The sequence below is a fragment of the Cydia fagiglandana genome, chromosome 26 (assembly GCF_963556715.1).
Source record: "Cydia fagiglandana chromosome 26, ilCydFagi1.1, whole genome shotgun sequence".
Lineage (NCBI taxonomy): Eukaryota > Metazoa > Arthropoda > Insecta > Lepidoptera > Tortricidae > Cydia > Cydia fagiglandana.
The window spans coordinates 501,481-524,026 of NC_085957.1; the positions used below are offsets into that span (position 1 = coordinate 501,481).

Sequence of the window (22,546 nt, forward strand, 5' to 3'; positions counted from 1 at the left end):
ATTGATAACCAAGGTATATGAGTACTAGCTAGGAGCACGTATAAACGTAAACTAAAACATAAATCGATGTATGGCGTAATCGCAAATACAGCAATTATTATAAAGTCATTATATTTAATGCTGACGCGAGAAATGTGCGATGCTTGCATTGTACAATATTTTTATATATATAAACTTTTCAAACAACTAATAGATTTGTTTCCAATACCTAGTAAGAGTTGAATATTGTAAGTCGGTACCTGTAGTCGTGCGTCTGGTGCGCGGAGTGGCTCGGGTGCTGGTGCTGGTGCGGGGGCTGGTGCTGCGGCGGAGCGCGGGGCAGCGGGCGCGCGCGGCGCGGCGACGGCGTGCGCGCGCCCAGGCCCGGTCCCAGCGCCGCCGGCGAGCACCGAGCTGTTCACGTTATAACAAATATCGTTCATTAACACTCTTCGTAAATCGTTTCTTCGTTAATAATGCTCGTCGTAGGGTACGCGGCGGAGGGTCGCCGACTCCAATTTTCTTTTACCCCTAGAGCTCAACTTAAAAACCCCTAAAACTTTACTATTATTTCAAAAAACCCACAAAAACAGAAAAAAACAGAAATTATACGTTTAATTAATTCTTTATTTATACATTTTCCAAAATTTTGTACATTATTATGATCTTCAACCGGTTCGACATTTTTGTGATCATACATACATATGAAAATTATATACAAATGATCAAGCAAATCTTGTCAGTAAAAAAGGCACGAAATTCAATTTTTCTGTGAGATGATATCCCTTCGCGCCTACATTTTTCAAATTTGCCACCTTTTTCCACCCCAAAAAAATCCCTAAAAAAACCACTAAAAATATTTAGCTACTAAAAACCCCTAACTGATTTATTTCCCCCTAAATATAGTGGTAAAACCACTAAGTTGGCATTCCTGGACGGCGCCCGGGCGCGCATCCGCGGCCCAACTACACGGATGTAGGATCCTACAGTCGATATCAGATCGGACAATGTGAACACGCTGTTAGAAGGGGACGGGGTGTGTGTACTCACGGTCCCTGTCCCTCGCGGCGGAGCGGTCCGGGTCGTGGCGCGGCGCGGACAGGTGCGCGCTGTTGGAGGGGGAGGGGGAGGCGCGGGGTGTGTGTACTCACGGTCCCTGTCCCTCGCGGCGGAGCGGTCCGGGTCGTGGCGCGGCGCGGACAGGTGCGCGCTGTTGGAGGGGGAGGGGGAGGCGCGCGCGCGGGGCGCGGGGTGTGTGTACTCACGGTCCCTGTCCCTCGCGGCGGAGCGGTCCGGGTCGTGGCGCGGCGCGGACAGGTGCGCGCTGTTGGAGGGGGAGGGGGAGGCGCGGGGTGTGTGTACTCACGGTCCCTGTCCCTCGCGGCGGAGCGGTCCGGGTCGTGGCGCGGCGCGGACAGGTGCGCGCTGTTGGAGGGGGAGGGGGAGGCGCGCGCGCGGGGCGCGGGGTGTGTGTACTCACGGTCCCTGTCCCTCGCGGCGGAGCGGTCCGGGTCGTGGCGCGGCGCGGACAGGTGCGCGCTGTTGGAGGGGGAGGGGGAGGCGCGCGCGCGGGGCGCGGGGTGTGTGTACTCACGGTCCCTGTCCCTCGCGGCGGAGCGGTCCGGGTCGTGGCGCGGCGCGGACAGGTGCGCGCTGTTGGAGGGGGAGGGGGAGGCGCGCGCGCGGGGCGCGGGGTGTGTGTACTCACGGTCCCTGTCCCTCGCGGCGGAGCGGTCCGGGTCGTGGCGCGGCGCGGACAGGTGCGCGCTGTTGGAGGGGGAGGGGGAGGCGCGCGCGCGGGGCGCGGGGTGTGTGTACTCACGGTCCCTGTCCCTCGCGGCGGAGCGGTCCGGGTCGTGGCGCGGCGCGGACAGGTGCGCGCTGTTGGAGGGGGAGGGGGAGGCGCGGGGTGTGTGTACTCACGGTCCCTGTCCCTCGCGGCGGAGCGGTCCGGGTCGTGGCGCGGCGCGGACAGGTGCGCGCTGTTGGAGGGGGAGGGGGAGGCGCGCGCGCGGGGCGCGGGGTGTGTGTACTCACGGTCCCTGTCCCTCGCGGCGGAGCGGTCCGGGTCGTGGCGCGGCGCGGACAGGTGCGCGCTGTTGGAGGGGGAGGGGGAGGCGTGCACGCGGGGCGCGGGGTGTGTGTACTCACGGTCCCTGTCCCTCGCGGCGGAGCGGTCCGGGTCGTGGCGCGGCGCGGACAGGTGCGCGCTGTTGGAGGGGGAGGGGGAGGCGCGCGCGCGGGGCGCGGGGTGTGTGTACTCACGGTCCCTGTCCCTCGCGGCGGAGCGGTCCGGGTCGTGGCGCGGCGCGGACAGGTGCGCGCTGTTGGAGGGGGAGGGGGAGGCGCGCGCGCGGGGCGCGGGGTGTGTGTACTCACGGTCCCTGTCCCTCGCGGCGGAGCGGTCCGGGTCGTGGCGCGGCGCGGACAGGTGCGCGCTGTTGGAGGGGGAGGGGGAGGCGTGCGCGCGGGGCGCGGGGTGTGTGTACTCACGGTCCCTGTCCCTCGCGGCGGAGCGGTCCGGGTCGTGGCGCGGCGCGGACAGGTGCGCGCTGTTGGAGGGGGAGGGGGAGGCGCGCGCGCGGGGCGCGGGGTGTGTGTACTCACGGTCCCTGTCCCTCGCGGCGGAGCGGTCCGGGTCGTGGCGCGGCGCGGACAGGTGCGCGCTGTTGGAGGGGGAGGGGGAGGCGCGCGCGCGGGGCGCGGGGTGTGTGTACTCACGGTCCCTGTCCCTCGCGGCGGAGCGGTCCGGGTCGTGGCGCGGCGCGGACAGGTGCGCGCTGTTGGAGGGGGAGGGGGAGGCGCGCGCGCGGGGCGCGGGGTGTGTGTACTCACGGTCCCTGTCCCTCGCGGCGGAGCGGTCCGGGTCGTGGCGCGGCGCGGACAGGTGCGCGCTGTTGGAGGGGGAGGGGGAGGCGCGCGCGCGGGGCGCGGGGGTGTGTGTACTCACGGTCCCTGTCCCTCGCGGCGGAGCGGTCCGGGTCGTGGCGCGGCGCGGACAGGTGCGCGCTGTTGGAGGGGGAGGGGGAGGCGCGCGCGCGGGGCGCGGGGTGTGTGTACTCACGGTCCCTGTCCCTCGCGGCGGAGCGGTCCGGGTCGTGGCGCGGCGCGGACAGGTGCGCGCTGTTGGAGGGGGAGGGGGAGGCGCGCGCGCGGGGCGCGGGGTGTGTGTACTCACGGTCCCTGTCCCTCGCGGCGGAGCGGTCCGGGTCGTGGCGCGGCGCGGACAGGTGCGCGCTGTTGGAGGGGGAGGGGGAGGCGCGCGCGCGGGGCGCGGGGTGTGTGTACTCACGGTCCCTGTCCCTCGCGGCGGAGCGGTCCGGGTCGTGGCGCGGCGCGGACAGGTGCGCGCTGTTGGAGGGGGAGGGGGAGGCGCGCGCGCGGGGCGCGGGGTGTGTGTACTCACGGTCCCTGTCCCTCGCGGCGGAGCGGTCCGGGTCGTGGCGCGGCGCGGACAGGTGCGCGCTGTTGGAGGGGGAGGGGGAGGCGCGCGCGCGGGGCGCGGGGTGTGTGTACTCACGGTCCCTGTCCCTCGCGGCGGAGCGGTCCGGGTCGTGGCGCGGCGCGGACAGGTGCGCGCTGTTGGAGGGGGAGGGGGAGGCGCGCGCGCGGGGCGCGGGGTGTGTGTACTCACGGTCCCTGTCCCTCGCGGCGGAGCGGTCCGGGTCGTGGCGCGGCGCGGACAGGTGCGCGCTGTTGGAGGGGGAGGGGGAGGCGCGCGCGCGGGGCGCGGGGTGTGTGTACTCACGGTCCCTGTCCCTCGCGGCGGAGCGGTCCGGGTCGTGGCGCGGCGCGGACAGGTGCGCGCTGTTGGAGGGGGAGGGGGAGGCGCGCGCGCGGGGCGCGGGGTGTGTGTACTCACGGTCCCTGTCCCTCGCGGCGGAGCGGTCCGGGTCGTGGCGCGGCGCGGACAGGTGCGCGCTGTTGGAGGGGGAGGGGGAGGCGCGCGCGCGGGGCGCGGGGTGTGTGTACTCACGGTCCCTGTCCCTCGCGGCGGAGCGGTCCGGGTCGTGGCGCGGCGCGGACAGGTGCGCGCTGTTGGAGGGGGAGGGGGAGGCGCGCGCGCGGGGCGCGGGGTGTGTGTACTCACGGTCCCTGTCCCTCGCGGCGGAGCGGTCCGGGTCGTGGCGCGGCGCGGACAGGTGCGCGCTGTTGGAGGGGGAGGGGGAGGCGCGCGCGCGGGGCGCGGGGTGTGTGTACTCACGGTCCCTGTCCCTCGCGGCGGAGCGGTCCGGGTCGTGGCGCGGCGCGGACAGGTGCGCGCTGTTGGAGGGGGAGGGGGAGGCGCGCGCGCGGGGCGCGGGGTGTGTGTACTCACGGTCCCTGTCCCTCGCGGCGGAGCGGTCCGGGTCGTGGCGCGGCGCGGACAGGTGCGCGCTGTTGGAGGGGGAGGGGGAGGCGCGCGCGCGGGGCGCGGGGTGTGTGTACTCACGGTCCCTGTCCCTCGCGGCGGAGCGGTCCGGGTCGTGGCGCGGCGCGGACAGGTGCGCGCTGTTGGAGGGGGAGGGGGAGGCGCGCGCGCGGGGCGCGGGGTGTGTGTACTCACGGTCCCTGTCCCTCGCGGCGGAGCGGTCCGGGTCGTGGCGCGGCGCGGACAGGTGCGCGCTGTTGGAGGGGGAGGGGGAGGCGCGCGCGCGGGGCGCGGGGTGTGTGTACTCACGGTCCCTGTCCCTCGCGGCGGAGCGGTCCGGGTCGTGGCGCGGCGCGGACAGGTGCGCGCTGTTGGAGGGGGAGGGGGAGGCGCGCGCGCGGGGCGCGGGGTGTGTGTACTCACGGTCCCTGTCCCTCGCGGCGGAGCGGTCCGGGTCGTGGCGCGGCGCGGACAGGTGCGCGCTGTTGGAGGGGGAGGGGGAGGCGCGCGCGCGGGGCGCGGGGTGTGTGTACTCACGGTCCCTGTCCCTCGCGGCGGAGCGGTCCGGGTCGTGGCGCGGCGCGGACAGGTGCGCGCTGTTGGAGGGGGAGGGGGAGGCGCGCGCGCGGGGCGCGGGGTGTGTGTACTCACGGTCCCTGTCCCTCGCGGCGGAGCGGTCCGGGTCGTGGCGCGGCGCGGACAGGTGCGCGCTGTTGGAGGGGGAGGGGGAGGCGCGCGCGCGGGGCGCGGGGTGTGTGTACTCACGGTCCCTGTCCCTCGCGGCGGAGCGGTCCGGGTCGTGGCGCGGCGCGGACAGGTGCGCGCTGTTGGAGGGGGAGGGGGAGGCGCGCGCGCGGGGCGCGGGGTGTGTGTACTCACGGTCCCTGTCCCTCGCGGCGGAGCGGTCCGGGTCGTGGCGCGGCGCGGACAGGTGCGCGCTGTTGGAGGGGGAGGGGGAGGCGCGCGCGCGGGGCGCGGGGTGTGTGTACTCACGGTCCCTGTCCCTCGCGGCGGAGCGGTCCGGGTCGTGGCGCGGCGCGGACAGGTGCGCGCTGTTGGAGGGGGAGGGGGAGGCGCGCGCGCGGGGCGCGGGGTGTGTGTACTCACGGTCCCTGTCCCTCGCGGCGGAGCGGTCCGGGTCGTGGCGCGGCGCGGACAGGTGCGCGCTGTTGGAGGGGGAGGGGGAGGCGCGCGCGCGGGGCGCGGGGTGTGTGTACTCACGGTCCCTGTCCCTCGCGGCGGAGCGGTCCGGGTCGTGGCGCGGCGCGGACAGGTGCGCGCTGTTGGAGGGGGAGGGGGAGGCGCGCGCGCGGGGCGCGGGGTGTGTGTACTCACGGTCCCTGTCCCTCGCGGCGGAGCGGTCCGGGTCGTGGCGCGGCGCGGACAGGTGCGCGCTGTTGGAGGGGGAGGGGGAGGCGCGCGCGCGGGGCGCGGGGTGTGTGTACTCACGGTCCCTGTCCCTCGCGGCGGAGCGGTCCGGGTCGTGGCGCGGCGCGGACAGGTGCGCGCTGTTGGAGGGGGAGGGGGAGGCGCGCGCGCGGGGCGCGGGGTGTGTGTACTCACGGTCCCTGTCCCTCGCGGCGGAGCGGTCCGGGTCGTGGCGCGGCGCGGACAGGTGCGCGCTGTTGGAGGGGGAGGGGGAGGCGCGCGCGCGGGGCGCGGGGTGTGTGTACTCACGGTCCCTGTCCCTCGCGGCGGAGCGGTCCGGGTCGTGGCGCGGCGCGGACAGGTGCGCGCTGTTGGAGGGGGAGGGGGAGGCGCGCGCGCGGGGCGCGGGGTGTGTGTACTCACGGTCCCTGTCCCTCGCGGCGGAGCGGTCCGGGTCGTGGCGCGGCGCGGACAGGTGCGCGCTGTTGGAGGGGGAGGGGGAGGCGCGCGCGCGGGGCGCGGGGTGTGTGTACTCACGGTCCCTGTCCCTCGCGGCGGAGCGGTCCGGGTCGTGGCGCGGCGCGGACAGGTGCGCGCTGTTGGAGGGGGAGGGGGAGGCGCGCGCGCGGGGCGCGGGGTGTGTGTACTCACGGTCCCTGTCCCTCGCGGCGGAGCGGTCCGGGTCGTGGCGCGGCGCGGACAGGTGCGCGCTGTTGGAGGGGGAGGGGGAGGCGCGCGCGCGGGGCGCGGGGTGTGTGTACTCACGGTCCCTGTCCCTCGCGGCGGAGCGGTCCGGGTCGTGGCGCGGCGCGGACAGGTGCGCGCTGTTGGAGGGGGAGGGGGAGGCGCGCGCGCGGGGCGCGGGGTGTGTGTACTCACGGTCCCTGTCCCTCGCGGCGGAGCGGTCCGGGTCGTGGCGCGGCGCGGACAGGTGCGCGCTGTTGGAGGGGGAGGGGGAGGCGCGCGCGCGGGGCGCGGGGTGTGTGTACTCACGGTCCCTGTCCCTCGCGGCGGAGCGGTCCGGGTCGTGGCGCGGCGCGGACAGGTGCGCGCTGTTGGAGGGGGAGGGGGAGGCGCGCGCGCGGGGCGCGGGGTGTGTGTACTCACGGTCCCTGTCCCTCGCGGCGGAGCGGTCCGGGTCGTGGCGCGGCGCGGACAGGTGCGCGCTGTTGGAGGGGGAGGGGGAGGCGCGCGCGCGGGGCGCGGGGTGTGTGTACTCACGGTCCCTGTCCCTCGCGGCGGAGCGGTCCGGGTCGTGGCGCGGCGCGGACAGGTGCGCGCTGTTGGAGGGGGAGGGGGAGGCGCGCGCGCGGGGCGCGGGGTGTGTGTACTCACGGTCCCTGTCCCTCGCGGCGGAGCGGTCCGGGTCGTGGCGCGGCGCGGACAGGTGCGCGCTGTTGGAGGGGGAGGGGGAGGCGCGCGCGCGGGGCGCGGGGTGTGTGTACTCACGGTCCCTGTCCCTCGCGGCGGAGCGGTCCGGGTCGTGGCGCGGCGCGGACAGGTGCGCGCTGTTGGAGGGGGAGGGGGAGGCGCGCGCGCGGGGCGCGGGGTGTGTGTACTCACGGTCCCTGTCCCTCGCGGCGGAGCGGTCCGGGTCGTGGCGCGGCGCGGACAGGTGCGCGCTGTTGGAGGGGGAGGGGGAGGCGCGCGCGCGGGGCGCGGGGTCGGCGGCGGGCGCGGGGGGCGCGGGGGCGCTGGGCGCGGGGGCGCCCGAGGGGCCGGAGCGCGCGCGGCAGCCGAACGACGAGTACGCTGGGAGGATAACAATAATAACGTGTCAACATAGGGTTAGCCAGTATTTTTCATAAGTCGCCTGCCGACGTATTATGGATAGCTTTATCCACGTGATAAAGTAACTGTTACTTTTTAACACCGTGGTATAGAAAGTGACGGACTCCGTTTTATCACACTGTCACATAAACAAGAACGACCATCATATCCATACTGGACCGCTAGGCCCGGGCCTCGTGGTTCTAGACAAAAATCCCGCCCCGCTTCTCCTGTTTAAATAAAAATTAGAAGTTTTTTTTTTTTTATTATTATTAATGGGCTTACTCATGGCCACAGACTAGCCGAGGCGTAGACGTGGCCTACGATGGAGCGAGCTCGCCCAGAAGGTGCCTGTTCACTCTTGATTTGAAGGTTGCCGGGTTATAAGAACACGGAAATATAGACGCCGGCAAGGAATTCCATTCCTTGGCAGTGCGCATAAGGAAAGTAGAAGCAAAGCGCTTCGTGCGAATTGGTGGAATATCTACCAAGTAAGGATGGAAACCGGCCGTGCGTCTAAAAGTCCGATGGTAGAATGGGGACGGTGGAATAAGCTCGTGTAGCTCTTGGGCACACTCCCCGAAGTGCAACCTGTAGAATACCGACAGGCTGGCGACTTTCCGCCGATGGGCCAAAGACTGAAGCTTAGCCGTTAGCTTCTTGTCGCCAATCATCCTCCTGGCTCTGCGCTCCACTGAGTCCAAAGCGGCGAGTTGGTATTTAGCTGAGCCATCCCACAGGTTGCTGCAATACTCCATACACAGTTTTCCGACCCCGGTCGTCATCAGTTTGATTTGCGGATAATTTAATTCTGCTCATTGTAAGGTTTGGAAGGGCCAATCTCTCGAGCTCATGTTATAATATTACGTCAAATTTACGTATGTTATGTGTGTGTGTGTATGTGTGTGTATGTATGCGTGTGTGTGTGTGTGTGTGTGTGTGTGTGTATATGTGTGTACTCACCCCTCATGACGGAGAGCTCGATGGCAGCGCGGAGCCCCTCCTCGTCGCTCCGGCGGGAGCTCGACTGTGTGTGTGTGTGTGTGTGTGTACTCACCCCTCATGACGGAGAGCTCGATGGCGGCGCGGAGCTCCTCCTCGTCGCTCCGGCGGGAGCTCGACTGTGTGTGTGTGTGTGTGTGTGTGTGTACTCACCCCTCATGACGGAGAGCTCGATGGCGGCGCGGAGCTCCTCCTCGTCGCTCCGGCGGGAGCTCGACTGTGTGTGTGTGTGTGTGTGTGTACTCACCCCTCATGACGGAGAGCTCGATGGCGGCGCGGAGCTCCTCCTCGTCGCTCCGGCGGGAGCTCGACTGTGTGTGTGTGTGTGTGTACTCACCCCTCATGACGGAGAGCTCGATGGCGGCGCGGAGCTCCTCCTCGTCGCTCCGGCGGGAGCTCGACTGTGTGTGTGTGTGTGTGTGTGTGTGTGTGTGTACTCACTCCTCATGACGGAGAGCTCGATGGCGGCGCGGAGCTCCTCCTCGTCGCTCCGGCGGGAGCTCGACTGTGTGTGTGTGTATGTGTGTACTCACCCCTCATGACGGAGAGCTCGATGGCGGCGCGGAGCTCCTCCTCGTCGCTCCGGCGGGAGCTCGACTGTGTGTGTGTGTATGTGTGTACTCACCCCTCATGACGGAGAGCTCGATGGCGGCGCGGAGCTCCTCCTCGTCGCTCCGGCGGGAGCTCGACTGTAACATTTATAACACGTTTAAAAATTATTCAAATATTCTCATTAAGGAAACTGTAAGTCTAGTTTTAAGAAAAGTTTCAGTGTTATATATAACTATGAAAGACTGTTTGTTTCTTAAATAAATAAATAATTAAATTAAATTAATTTATTATAACAGGACAGGATAGAAGTCAGTAACGGATTCGCCATTTCTCCCTAGTTTTCAATGAGGCTCGATTTTTACATTATGTTAACTATTGAAAAGACGATTAAGAAAAACACAACACTATCTTTCGGAACATACCCCATCATTGGCACTTGGCATGCGCCATCTTGGATTTACGCAGTCGGATCGATAGCGTCACTGAGATGTAATTATGTATTTTATAAAGAATTCCTTCGGAGCTCAGTCTTCTGTGTAAGTTCTTATTAATTAATTGCAAAAAAAGTTAGATACTACTTTACTATTTCACTATTAAATTGATTGATCTTATAGAAAACTCGGGAGTTACATTCGATGTCGTTAATTGGTAGGTACTATTTATGAAAATGATTAAAGCATACTAATAAATGATACCTCAGGTATATAGTGTAGTAAATAAAGGTAGTGGACCCCGCAGTAATTCCTCAGCCAGAAAAAACTTTACAGTATGATAAAGTATCAATAAATAAAAAGTATTGTATAAATTTCCAAAGAATAATAATAATTGGATTTAAGTAAATACCTAAAGTCTTATCAATCAATCAATCAATCAACATTTATTCAGCAAATAGGCCACAAGGGCACTTTTACACGTCAACATTGAATTTACATAAAAGCAAAAATAATAACATCAACAATTTTATAAAATAAAACTAACAATTCAATCTAACGTATCTAGACACGCGGCAGCGTGTCAAGCCAAGTTCAAGCAAAGGAACTGGCTAGCCAGCGCCAAGTGTAATATTACACGAACCACTTGGTGCCACTTTTGACCCTTCTATAACTCAAAACATCTTTAACGTAAACACATAAAACTACGTGTGTTTAATTATATCCATAAGGACATCTAGAAGCCCAAATTTCATGAAGCTAGCTCAAACGGTTATAAAGATATGAAGGTCAAAAAGTCGTAAATTTTAAGACTGACTGACATACCTATAGTACCTAAACCTAACCTACTTCCAGTTGACCTAGAAGGATGAAATTTGGAATCCAGCTCAGTTATTGTGTGAAAGCGTAGGAAAAAATCTAAAAATTAAAAAAAGTTATAAAATAGGGGGGGTCCCCATACAAAAAAACCATTTTTTATTGTGACTGACATATAAGTACCTAAACCTAACCTACTTCCAGATGACCTAGAAGGATGAAATTTGGAATCCAGCTCAGTTACTGTGTGAAAGCGTAGGAAAAGATCTAAAAATAAAAAAAAGTTATAAAATAGGGGGGGTCCCCATACAAAAAAAACATTTTTTATTGTGACTGACATATAAGTACCTAAACCTAACCTACTTCCAGATGACCTAGAAGGATGAAATTTGGAATCCAGCTCGGTTATTGTGTGTAAGCGTAGGAAAAAATCTAAAAACAAAAAAAAGTTAATAAATAGGGGGGGTCCCCATACAAATTTCTTTTTTATTGTGACTGACCTGTACCTAAACCTAACCTACTTCCAGATGACCTAGAAGGATGAAATTTGGAATCCAGCTCGGTAATTGTGTGTAAGCGTAGGAAAAAATCTAAAAATAAAAAAAGTTAAAAAATAGGGGGTGTCCCCATACAAAAAACCTGTAATACGCGCTAAACAACCGGCCAACGGTGTGTCGTTGGCGGCGCGCGGCACCACATAATTAATACAAAGAACAGAAGTAAAAAACATGCAGCGGAAACACAAGAAAAAACATTAAATCTCAATACCTGCCTAGTTTTCTTTACAAAAAGTATTGATATCCCATCAAAAACATAAATGTAAAAAAGGAGAGCCAAGTTCAATACAAAAATTATGCTTGGCTGTGGGGTTCGCCGCAAAAAGAATGGAGATCTAAATGAGTGCTCCTTCCATGATCCTTCGCTCCGAAATATCTACTGCTCTACAGTCTCTTAAGAAGAAGAAGGCGCCAGGAAGCGATCAGATAACAGCAGAAGTACTTACAGCTATGGGGGACCTGGGTGTAGCGACACTATTCAAGATTTGCTCACATGTCTGGCAATACGGTGATTGGCCACAGGATTGGTCGGAATCCGTTATACTACCGCTGCACAAGAAAGGGTCAACCAAGAACTGCAGCAATTACCGAACCTTGTCCCTCATATCACATGCCAGCAAAGTCTTGCTCCACATTATCAACAATCGCATCCGCTACTACCTGGATTGGCAAATCCCGCAGGAGCAAGCGGGTTTTGTGAAGGGCAGGGGCACTCGGGAGCAGATTCTCAATGTCAGGCAGCTCGTTGAAAAGGCATACGAGTTTGATACGCCAGTGATAATGTGTTTCGTGGACTACAGCAAAGCGTTCGACTGTGTCAACTGGAGTTGTTTATGGAAAGTCCTACAAGATCTTGGAGTACCCCATCATCTCACCGCCCTACTTCGCACCCTGTATGGCTCAAGTCAAGGAGTCGTAAGAGTCGATAAAACGACCTCAAAGCCCTTTAAATTTCAACAAGGAGTTCGCCAGGGATGCATTTTATCGCCCATTCTGTTCAACGCCTATGGAGAGCACATTATGAGACGTACCTGCGAGAACTGGGAGGGAGGCATCGCAGTTGGTGGTGTAAAAATCACCAACTTGCGCTACGCCGATGACACTACTCTGCTAGCAGCAAATGAGTCGGAAATGGTTGCACTTCTAAACCGAATGGAGCGGATTAGCGAGGAGATGGGACTTTCCGTAAACAGGTCCAAAACCAAGGTCATGGTGGTGGATAGAACTGGGAAATTGGCACTCACTGGTGCGTTGGGCCTCCAGACAGTGGACAATTTTATCTACCTAGGCTCCAACATCAGCAACAATGGTTCGTGCGAGAAGGAAGTGCGCAGGAGAATTGGCATGGCCAAGAGCGCCATGTCTCAGCTTGGAAATATCTGGAAAGATCGCAGCATTTCCGTAAAAACTAAAACCAAATTGGTACGGACTCTAGTCTTCTCAATCTTTACGTATGGCGCTGAGACGTGGACGTTGAAAGCTGCTGACCGCAAACGCACTGACGCTTTCGAGATGTGGTGCTGGAGAAAGATGCTTCGTATCCCCTGGACAGCATTTCGGACTAACGTCTCCATACTGCGAGAACTCAAGATCTCGTCGCGGCTGTCATCTGAATGTCTACGCAGAGTCCTTGAGTACTTCGGACATATAGCAAGGAAAGACGGTGACAGCCTCGAAAAGCTTTTTGTGACAGGCAAAGTGGATGGGAAAAGGCCTGGGCGTGGACGCAGTCCAATACGTTGGTCCGACCAGATCCGCACCGCTCTTGACTCCACAGTCCACAGGGCTCTCCATACCGCCAAGGACAGAACCAGATGGAGAGGAATTGTGAAAGAGAAGGTGATTCTGAAGGGAGGTCACGACCCTCATTACTGAGGATAACGACGCAAGGAGGAGGAAAAAAAATGTGAGATCTTAAAGTAGGTTAGATTTGGCTTGGCCAGTTTTTATCAGAATTACAAAATATATATGTTGAATAACTTTATAAAATGACTGATGTACTGAAAATTGGGCAAGTCAAATCTAACCTGCTTTAAGATCTCGCATTTTTTTTAAATAACAGCAATTGTTATAGGTATCCAATAAAGCAAAGAAATAGAGTTTAATACTTGTTTATTATGTTATTTTGTTCCTATAAATACATATTTGGATTTTGCATAGAACTTGGCACTCATTTAGATCTCCATTCTTTTTGCGGCGAACCCCACAGCCAAGCATAATTTTTGTATTGAACTTGGCTCTCCTTTTTTACATTTATGTTTTTGATGGGATTACAATTACTAAGAGATGTATATGGTCTCTTAATGTCGAATTACATACAAAAAACAGATAAAAAAAACACACAAAAAAAATCTATAATATTTAGAGGTGTAAATGTCTCTAGGTGTCAGAACTATAAGATTATACAGTTTATCAAGTTATCCTTAGAGATGTATAGGGTCTCCAAGAGTCAATATCCTGTATAATAAATACATTCATTAAAAGAAAAGAAACATACGAGAACAGAATGAGGCGTCTCACTGTAATTAATTAATAAAAATTAAGTTACTAAGTATAATAGCTCGTGTTAGCTTAACAGACCAGTCTCCACAAACAGCACCCGTTCACGAGTATGACGCGTATCTCAGCCATCGCCTCCCTCAACCTTCATTCGGGAAAGTGGCGACCCGATCAACGACGCCACCGTAAGCAAAGACTTTTAAGCGAGCATGACATGTTCAAGCTACCGGCCTATATTAATATTAAAATAGTAATAACATGTAGCTGTAAGACACGGCATTTTGTGATCATATGTTAAATCGTTAATATCTTTTTACGGAAAAATGCTCCGTTTAAACTTTCTTCTCCGGACATATTCATGTAACGTATTGCAACAATATGTGAAATATCAAAAAAAATACCCCCGCAGAAATACCAATATTAACAAAATATATTTTTTTGGCGTGGCTTGGACCGGAAAATTGCTCAGTCTAATTTTTTCACTGGAATGCCATTTTATTGCCGATTTTGACCTACAAATTGAAAATCTAAAAAAGTTACCATGTAACTATACTTTTTTCAGAAATTGCCTTTTTACTCGCTTTGGAAAATTTCTCTATCCATTTTATTTATTGAATTAACTTCACAGTTTTCTTTCCATTCAACTATAAAAACATCCAAAAAAATAACGAGCCTATTAAAAACTAAACATATCGGGAGCAGTGTATAGGGAGCGGGGTGTACAAGGGATGATAGTTCTTTTGGATATTTTGGATTTAAGTATATACGTGACTACTTAGTATATATTTAAAAATAAATCAGGCTGAGAAATTTTCCACTCTCAGTTTTTAATAGTTCTAAAATACTTAAACTTGGATGCATTTTTTTTGGATTTTCTTACCCACTACGCCAAATTATATTCTAAGATCATATAAGAAGGAAAAAATGGCAGAGGAATTTTCCGATGAAAACCAGCGTCAATAAAGGAATTATCATAAAAAAAATATTCTCATGTTTGACAAAAGTTTTAGATTTTTTTCTAGTATCATATACTGATACAAATAACTTATTTGGTAAAATAATTTTGGACGGAGGAATTACTCGGTTCAATATATAAACAGATTTGTATTTTTACATATAAATACCTAACTTAGGAGTGTTTGTTTTTTTGGATATTTATATGTTAGTTTCGGCTCATACTATACTATAACCAGGAACAATTTCATCGACTGAGAAATTAATGGATGAGTCTCCATACAACAACTTGCTTCATTACTAATAAGCTATGCCGATGACATGGTACTGTTGAGCCCGTCGGTCGGTGGTCTGATTGCTTATTGAAAGGTGTGTGTCATATGCCCTAGCGCATAACCTTAAATATAATGTAAGCAAGTGCGAGTATATGGCCTTCAAAGCGGGAAGCAAGTGCCCATCACACATCCCACCCATTTGTTTGAATGGCTTGCAACTGAAAACGGTTTCATTTAAATACAAATACAAATTTATCTATTTGTCCAACATAGGTTATAGAGGGTGTTACAGTTCAGTCAGTTTCACTATGTGGCGCCTTACGGCATACAAATGTTAAGAGCATGCATGTCAAAATATAATATGTATTTACCAATCCTTAACGGTCTGTAGAGTTGCCCCAAAATATTATGCCGTATCTTAGAGTAGATGTTACAAATGTACCATGCACGCGGTAAGTACTGCAGATGGGTTCACCCTTTTTAACCAAAACCATTTTTAATACCTTTTAAACCATTGAAACACCTCGCCCGCTTAGCAGCTATTGGTGCTGACCACAGACAAAACATCCTCCAGACTGAGCATAGTCGCGCTACCCCCTCTGCCACGCATGCGGTAATTTTACTCCATGTTCGAGTCGAAAGTGTCTTTGTGTGACGTCCGTGTCTTTGAACGGACCAATCACGGCACGGGACTTCGCTCACCTCGTCCCGCGCACCCCCGCATTTTTGGCATCAACGGTTGCATGAAATAATAGCTCTAAACTCGGTCTAGAGGATTCCTAGTCTATGGTGCTGAGTACAAACCTGAGAGGCGTCCCTCGGCGGCGGGCGGCCGGCGCGCGCCGCGCGGGACCCTGCGACCGCAACATGTTACATCAAATACTAGTTTGTGTTACAAGGGATCAAAATTATAATTATATTTCCGTCAAGGGCGTACATTGAATCCTGAGCGTAATGAGGGATTCAAGTGTTGACGCCCAAGACGAAATAATTTTGATATCGTGTGACACATACTGCTTTTCACCACGACTATGAGGAAATAGGGTATTTTCCTACTAGACAAATCATATACTTTTTTAGTCAAAACGATTTGCTAATATGGAATTTATATGAAATATTACATCGTGACGTCACGGTCAACTCAACTACTTTTTATATTTCTATCCGGTTTATTAAATAGAATTTGTGTTTAAAAATAACTCCTATCTGTGTTTTTCTAATAAATTATCTGGTGCTTTATTTCATGTATGGTGTAAAATAGTTTATTTTAAATACAGTATAATACCCTATTGTTATGTTCCAAAATATGTATTACTTGAATAAAAGAACGTGTTCTCACCGGGGCGGGGCGTGTGCGTGGCGCCGTCGCCCAGGTCCAGCTGCAGCACGCCGTACTCTGCAACAACAACAACAACTCAACATCTCACACACAACTCAAATATACTCTGCATGCACGCTCCCTGTGCACGAACTATACTTCGTTTTTAGGGTTCCGTACCCAAAGGGTAAAACGGGACCCTATTACTAAGACTTCGCTGTCCGTCTGTCTGTCACCAGGCTGTAGCTACACCGAACCGTGATAGCTAGACAGTTGAAATTTTCACAGATGATGTATTTCTGTTGCCGCTATAACAACAAATACTAAAAACAGAATAAAATAAATATTTAAGTGAGGCTCCCATACAGCAAACGTGATTTTTGACCAAAGTTAAGCAACGTCGGGCGTGGTCAGTACTTGGATGGGTGACCGTTTTCTTTTTGCATTTTTTCCCGTTTTTTTTTGCTTTATGGTACGGAACCCTTAGTGCGCGAGTCCGACTCGCACTTGCCCGGTTTTTTTAGCATTAGAAAGAACTTGAAAGAAGGTAAGCGATCTTGACATGTCTTTTAATTGAAAAACGCTTTTTTAAAATCAATAACTATTACTTATGAAAGCAGAAGAATATAAATGATCGTATTAGATTCATAATTGTTACATATTTGCCGTAACTTATTTTCAAAATGTGTTTTGCAATTAAAAGACACATCAAGATTGTTTACCTTATTTCTAATGCTAAAAAAACGAACTATATATGGACCGGAACCGTCAGATTTTTGGCGCGAGGCGTAAATGTGAAGTTTATGCTGTAGCCCACAAGATGGCAGAACCTACTATGCACAAGAAAACGTACGAGAACGGTAGATGGCAGCACTTGATTATGCAATGTAATAGCTAGTTGTTTTTAAATATTGATTTTTTCATATGCTGTGTGTAAATATTGTGTAATATACTGTACATTCAAGTTTTTCGTGTTTTCATTCACCATAGGCGGCCCGATAGCGTACACTCTCTAACTCTCTATTATATATCAATTGTATAAAATGCCTCTCTACCTCTCTACGTATTACATCACGTGTATATAGTAATGTCACCTTTGTGCGGCAGGCGAGCCAGGTCCCTCGCCGTGAGTAGGTGCGTGTTGCCGTTGGGCGCCATCGCCACGTCGGGCACCGCGGCCGACAGCCCGTCCGCGCCCTCCCACCGTCTAAGTTCATTACAATAATGTCAAAATTAACTTTTAAACTAATATTGCGAGCTCAGATTAGAAACCGGACAAGCGCGAGTCGGACTCGCCCTCGCCCACCGAGGGTTCCTTACAAAGGACTATGCGTCAAAATTGCCCCAAAACCAACAGAGTTGAGAGTTAGGTCATTATATAGGTATTTCTCTGTACTTCATTTCGTTCTATGGGCACCAAGCGGAATTCCATTGCAGAACTGAGATACTGGTATTTTAGTCAAAATGTCGTCACCCTTATTACCTAGGCAATAGAGTCCACCGCCGGGCGAGCGCGGAGCGTGCTCGCCCGGCGGTGCGCGAACATCTACCCTGCAGCAATTAATTTACTTACTTGGACCCTATTGCCTACGTAATAAGGGTGACGACATTTTGGCAAAAATACCAATATCTCATCGCAGTTCTGCAATGGAATTCCGCTTGGTGCCCATAGAACGAAATGAAGTACAGAGAAATACCTATCTAATGACGTAACTCTCAACTCTGTTGGTTTTGGGGCAAGGCTCCATACAAAGTTAATAAATAAATAAATATTGGGGACATCTTTACACAGATCAACCTAGCCCCAAACTAAGCAAAGCTTGTACTATGGGTGCTAGGCGACGATATACATACTTATATAGATAAATACATAGAAAACACCCATGACTCAGGAACAAATATTAGTGTTCATCACACAAATACATGCCCTTACTGGGATTCGAACCCAGGACCATCGGCTTCGCAGGCAGGGTCGCTACCCACTAGGCCAGACCGGTCGTTCCATGTTGTCCATGGTCCTTTAATTTTATTTTTTACAAAATAGTTTTTATATTTTTTCCTGTGATTAGTGTAACCCCCTTATTCATAAAACTTTACGGGCTCGATTTAGTTAAATGATGTTGTATCCCTTTCTTACAAATACACAGGTAAGTCAAAATGACAGAGAGAGACAAACGATTATTAGCTAACGGAGGCTTGTAGCGCGTTTATGAATAAGGGGGTAAGACGATATTACTTGTCGAATTTCATAATTCTAGGTCAGCGGGAAGTACCCTAGAAATTTTGATTTCACTGATATATGTGTTAAATTTGTTAAATGGGTCGATCAACTACTTCTTGTTGTTATTCTGTCCCATCAGCCAGGAGACAATAGTAGCATAGTTTCTTAGAAGAGCTGCTGTAAGTGCCATGTTCTACAAACGTGCTAGTAGATGTCCCATTATAGAAAGGCTTTATAAGTACCAAAAAATTCAAGTATGGTTCATTTAAATACGAAATAACTAGTATTTTAAGAGTGACCCAGGAGACCGTAACCATGGCAACTACAATGACAAGAAAAAGTTGTTTCTCCCAAATATCAAAAACTATTGCCATCTACTCGAGACTAGGCCAAAGGTATGGCGCCATCGCTCGAAAAGATGGCTGATTATAGATAGATTGAAACCACCCTTAAATATTGAATGAGACAAGGCCCCAATTTCACATCGGTGACAGGTGCGACGAATTGTAAAATCACTGTTGCTGACGTCACAGGCATCCATGGGCTACGATTACCACTTACCATCGGGCGGGCCGTATTCCTGTTTGCCACCATCATTGTATTATTTAAAAAAACTTTATTATATCGGAAAAAAACAGATATTTCTCCTGCGAAGTTTCTGACAATTTGTCAAAGATTTAGAAGAATTGTAGGTAATTCTTGACAGGTAATGAGTTATATGTCGGAATTTCTTGACAATTGTAGTGTTTCTTGTGACAATTGTCATAAACTTAGCAAGAGAAATATCTATTTTTTTCCGATATCATAAAGTTTTTTTTAATAATACAATGATGGTGGCAAACAAGAATACGGCCCGCCCGATGGTAAGCGGTAACCGTAGCCCATGGATGCCTGTGACGTCAGCAACAGTGATTTTACAATTCGTCGCACCTGTCACGTTGGTGAAACAGGGGCCAGCATAGGCGTATAGAAGCATAGGTGTGTGTGTATATATGTTTGTGTGTGTGCGTGTGTGTGTTGTGTGTGTGTGTTTGTGTGTATGTTTATGTGTGTGTTTGTGTGTGTGTGTGTGTGTGTGTGTGTGTGTGTGTGCGCGTGTGTGTGGGTGAGTGTGTGTGTGTGTGTGTGTTTGTGTGTGTGTGTGTGCGTGCGTGTGTGCGTGCGTGTATGTGTGCGCGCGTGTGTGTGCGCGTGTGTTACCTGTGTTGCGCGTCCAGCCGCGACGGCTCTCGTCGACACGTGCCCGCGCGTTCTGTAAATATCATACATATATTACTTTTTATGATCATTTCATATATTTTAACCATTCGCTGCCCAGATATGAAAACTTGCTAAGGCAAATTTTTGGTATTAAAAAATAAAGATCCACATCATACACAAAATATCATGGAATTAAGCGACATTTTATAAATATTTCTATAATTGAATAAAAATAATGAATAAAAAGGGAATATCTATGTATCAAATATGCAGGATGTACTAAATACTCTTTCCGCAAACTTCTCTTGTCAGACCTGTGGTAGACCATGTCGATCTCGCATCGGTCTATTCAGCCATCAAAAACGGTGTTACACCATAAATCGTCTGATATAGACGAAAAGGCCTATGATGATGATGATGATGACTAAATACTCTTAACTGCCCATCGATGGACCTTATGCGTTTTGCAATAAGGTTTACCGATGGGACGGGGATTCAGAGTCGTTCGTTTGCAGCTGTAGTGAGTGGGTGTGGGTGAGGTGAGGTGAGGTGGGTGAGGTGAGGTGAGGTGAGGTGAGGTGGGTGATGTGAGGTGAGGTGAGGTGGGTGAGGTGAGGTGAGGTGAGGTGAGGTGGGTGATGTGAGGTGAGGTGAGGTGGGTGAGGTGAGGTGAGGTGAGGTGAGGTACCTGCGGTGCCGTGCGGCGCGTGCGCGCCGGGCCCGCGCAGGCTGCCGGCCGACGCGCAGCGCAGCGAACCCGTCGCTCTGGGGAAAACATAAACATAAATATATAAAAAAATAAATAAAAATTAGATTTTTGTGTTTCAACCTAGCGTCTAAGCTACTAATTCGATATTTATTGATGTATCTACTCGACTCAATAGCTAGGTGATATAATTCGTATATATGTTTATATATATAATAGTTTGTTCAGCGTACAAAATAGTTTGTTGCTCTCAAATTATATAGGATAGTCATTCTCAAAGTGTGTTCCGCGGAACCCTAGGGTTCCGCAAAGCCTCTGTTGGAGTTCCGCGAAAATACTTGTAATAATAAGAAAAAAAACCGGGCAAGTGCGAGTCGGACTCGCGCACGAAGGTTTCCGTACCATAATGCAAAAAAAGGCAAAAAAACTGTCACCCATCCAAGTACTGACCCCGCCCGACGTTGCTTAACTTCGGTCAAAAATCACGTTTGTTGTATGGGAGCCCCTGGTGACTGACAGACGGACGGACGGACAGACAGACGGACGGACGGACGGACGGACGGACGGACAGCAGAGTCTTAGTAATAGGGTGCCGTTTTACCCTTTGGGTACGGAACCTAAAAACCAGCACAGCAGCATAGGTATATCTGGTCCACAGCGACGAACGAAAAATTTTATTTTGGGGTTCCGTCAAAAATTTTGCTTTCCAAAAGGGTTCCGTCACCAAAAAAGTTTGAGAACCGCTGATATAGGAGTTTCCGGGTGTAGTTCCCCGGCTATCGCTCAACAATGATTGCCGACACGACTAGGCTACCGCGACTCACCTGCAGCAGTCGGGGTCGGGCCACGCCTCGCGCTCCGCCTCGGGGGACTCCCAACCGCCCTGTCTGCACATAAAACAATTAATTATTATTTAAACTAACTACTAGTTAATGGCGGACTTAATGCCTTAAGCCATCCTCTACCAGTCAACCAAAGGGCAAACAGAATATGGGTGCGGTGGGAGAAATACTTCAGAAAACAGCAACCATTAACAGTCAGTATTATTGGTATCGTCTTGGGTCGTCCCATTCGTTTTTCGTCAAGTTCTTAAATTAGTCCTATTCTGCTTTCGTCACTCATTCTACATTCGTCATAATCGTCGGTGGCTTTCAATGTAGAGTGAGTGACGAAAGCAGAATAGGACTAATAATTTAAGAACTTGACGAAAACGAATGGGAAGACCCAAAACGATACCCTATTATTGTACTAAAAGCATAACATAATTTTATAATCCACAACATTGCAAAAATTAAAACATTAAAACATAAGTGGTTTTATGAAATGAGCAATGCGAGTTTAGTAACAAGATCACGTAGGTAACTGATTTCAGATCTAATTATGTACAGTTGTATAATACAATATTATAGACCCTTAGAATACACCTGTCACTTAATTGATATAGTAAAATGCTGGAGTAGAAGAAGTATAGTTGTTCAAACCAATTTGTAGAGATGCAACGGATAGTTGTTTGGCCGGATACCGGATGTTCGGTCTGACCATCGGCCGAATATTCGGTATCCGGCCGCTGAATATTCGGCTGAAGTAACTATACCCACATTTAGGGTTTTCAGGCGCATTGTGCAGGTTATGACCTGTCTTGTAGTGAACGTTCGCGCGGACTCATTTCTAGGTTCGAAATGTCATGTCTACCAATTTGTCAGTAAACAAGAACAAAAAAAACTATACTCATCCTTTTGTTTTGGTTGCCAGTATAGTCATCAGCAATAGTATCTTACACAACTAGGGCCGCAAAAATATATGACGCGCTCTTATTGCGCTCCAAATAAGAACGTGTCACATATTTTTGCGGCCCTAGTTGTGTAAGATACTATTGCTGACGACTGTACTAGTGGACAAAGGTAGTATGATTCTCTGTCTATGTTTGAGTTGAGAGTGTGAGACAGGCGTTTAACTATGTATATATGTCGGCGGCCGATCGTAAGATCAGGCAGATCGTAATGTTCCTGTGTAATGTTTTTGACGATAGTCACATTAAACCAGTATATAGGTAGGATAGGTTCGTTAGGTTGCTTCAGATGCCCGTAGAGCAAACTGCCCAGAAATAGGAGCCCCGCGTAGCGGGGCTCCGTCGACCCAGGGAACGAGTCAAAGATTTTCACGTTTCACGATATGCCTAGGAATTTCACGATATGCCTGATCTTACGATCGGCCGCCGACATATATACAACGCACCGGTCGCCGGCGTCCGGCTCGCCGTCCGGCTCGGCCAGCAGCAGCTCGGCGCACGAGTCCGGCAGCGACACCTCCCGCACGGCGCGCAGCGCGATCTGCAACCATACATTTATACTTACACGTGGTCAAGCTAATCTTGTCACTAGAAAAAGGCGCCAAATTCAAATTGTCTATGAGACGGTATCCCTTCGCGCCTACATTTTACAAATTTTTCGCCTGTTTCTACTGACAAGATCTGCTTGACCATCTATGTATACATATTGTGTAATTTTTTTTTCATAAAGTGAAATAGATGTCATATATTAAAGTAAA

General features: G+C 52.6%; 2 protein-coding genes across 2 annotated transcripts in view; both read right to left on the reverse strand.

The window, feature by feature from the left end:
* Positions 1 to 208: 208 nt before the first annotated feature.
* LOC134677248 (serine/arginine repetitive matrix protein 2-like) lies at positions 209 to 8,814 on the reverse strand. The gene is made up of 7 exons (XM_063535679.1): positions 8,718 to 8,814; positions 7,357 to 7,450; positions 2,926 to 7,320; positions 1,899 to 2,873; positions 1,342 to 1,860; positions 1,131 to 1,303; positions 209 to 393 (listed from the first exon to the last, which is right to left on the reverse strand). Exons 1-7 carry the CDS (start codon positions 8,812 to 8,814, stop codon positions 209 to 211), a joined length of 6,438 nt encoding a protein of 2,145 aa, XP_063391749.1.
* A 192-nt stretch (positions 8,815 to 9,006) lies between these two features.
* LOC134677249 (uncharacterized) overlaps positions 9,007 to 22,546 on the reverse strand; it is a 54,040-nt gene continuing 40,500 nt past the window's right edge. Inside the window, exons 27-34 of the mRNA XM_063535680.1 lie at positions 22,235 to 22,329; positions 20,824 to 20,886; positions 19,986 to 20,058; positions 19,294 to 19,424; positions 16,967 to 17,079; positions 15,894 to 15,950; positions 15,359 to 15,408; positions 9,007 to 9,159 (exon numbers count right to left, since the gene is read on the reverse strand). Of these exons, the coding sequence (XP_063391750.1) occupies positions 9,007 to 9,159; positions 15,359 to 15,408; positions 15,894 to 15,950; positions 16,967 to 17,079; positions 19,294 to 19,424; positions 19,986 to 20,058; positions 20,824 to 20,886; positions 22,235 to 22,329 (735 nt within the window). The remainder of the gene's footprint in view (positions 9,160 to 15,358; positions 15,409 to 15,893; positions 15,951 to 16,966; positions 17,080 to 19,293; positions 19,425 to 19,985; positions 20,059 to 20,823; positions 20,887 to 22,234; positions 22,330 to 22,546) is intronic.

Bases quoted from the DNA above. Each gene is read 5' to 3' on its own strand.
- LOC134677248 (XM_063535679.1), bottom strand. From the start codon at position 8,814: ATGAGGGGTGAGTACACACACACACACACACAGTCGAGCTCCCGCCGG. The intron at 7,321-7,356 runs GCCCCGCGCGCG...CCCCTCCAACAG, and splicing joins GCGCCCGCCGCCGACCCCGC to CGCGCACCTGTCCGCGCCGC. The intron at 2,874-2,925 runs GTACACACACCC...CCCCTCCAACAG, and splicing joins GCGAGGGACAGGGACCGTGA to CGCGCACCTGTCCGCGCCGC.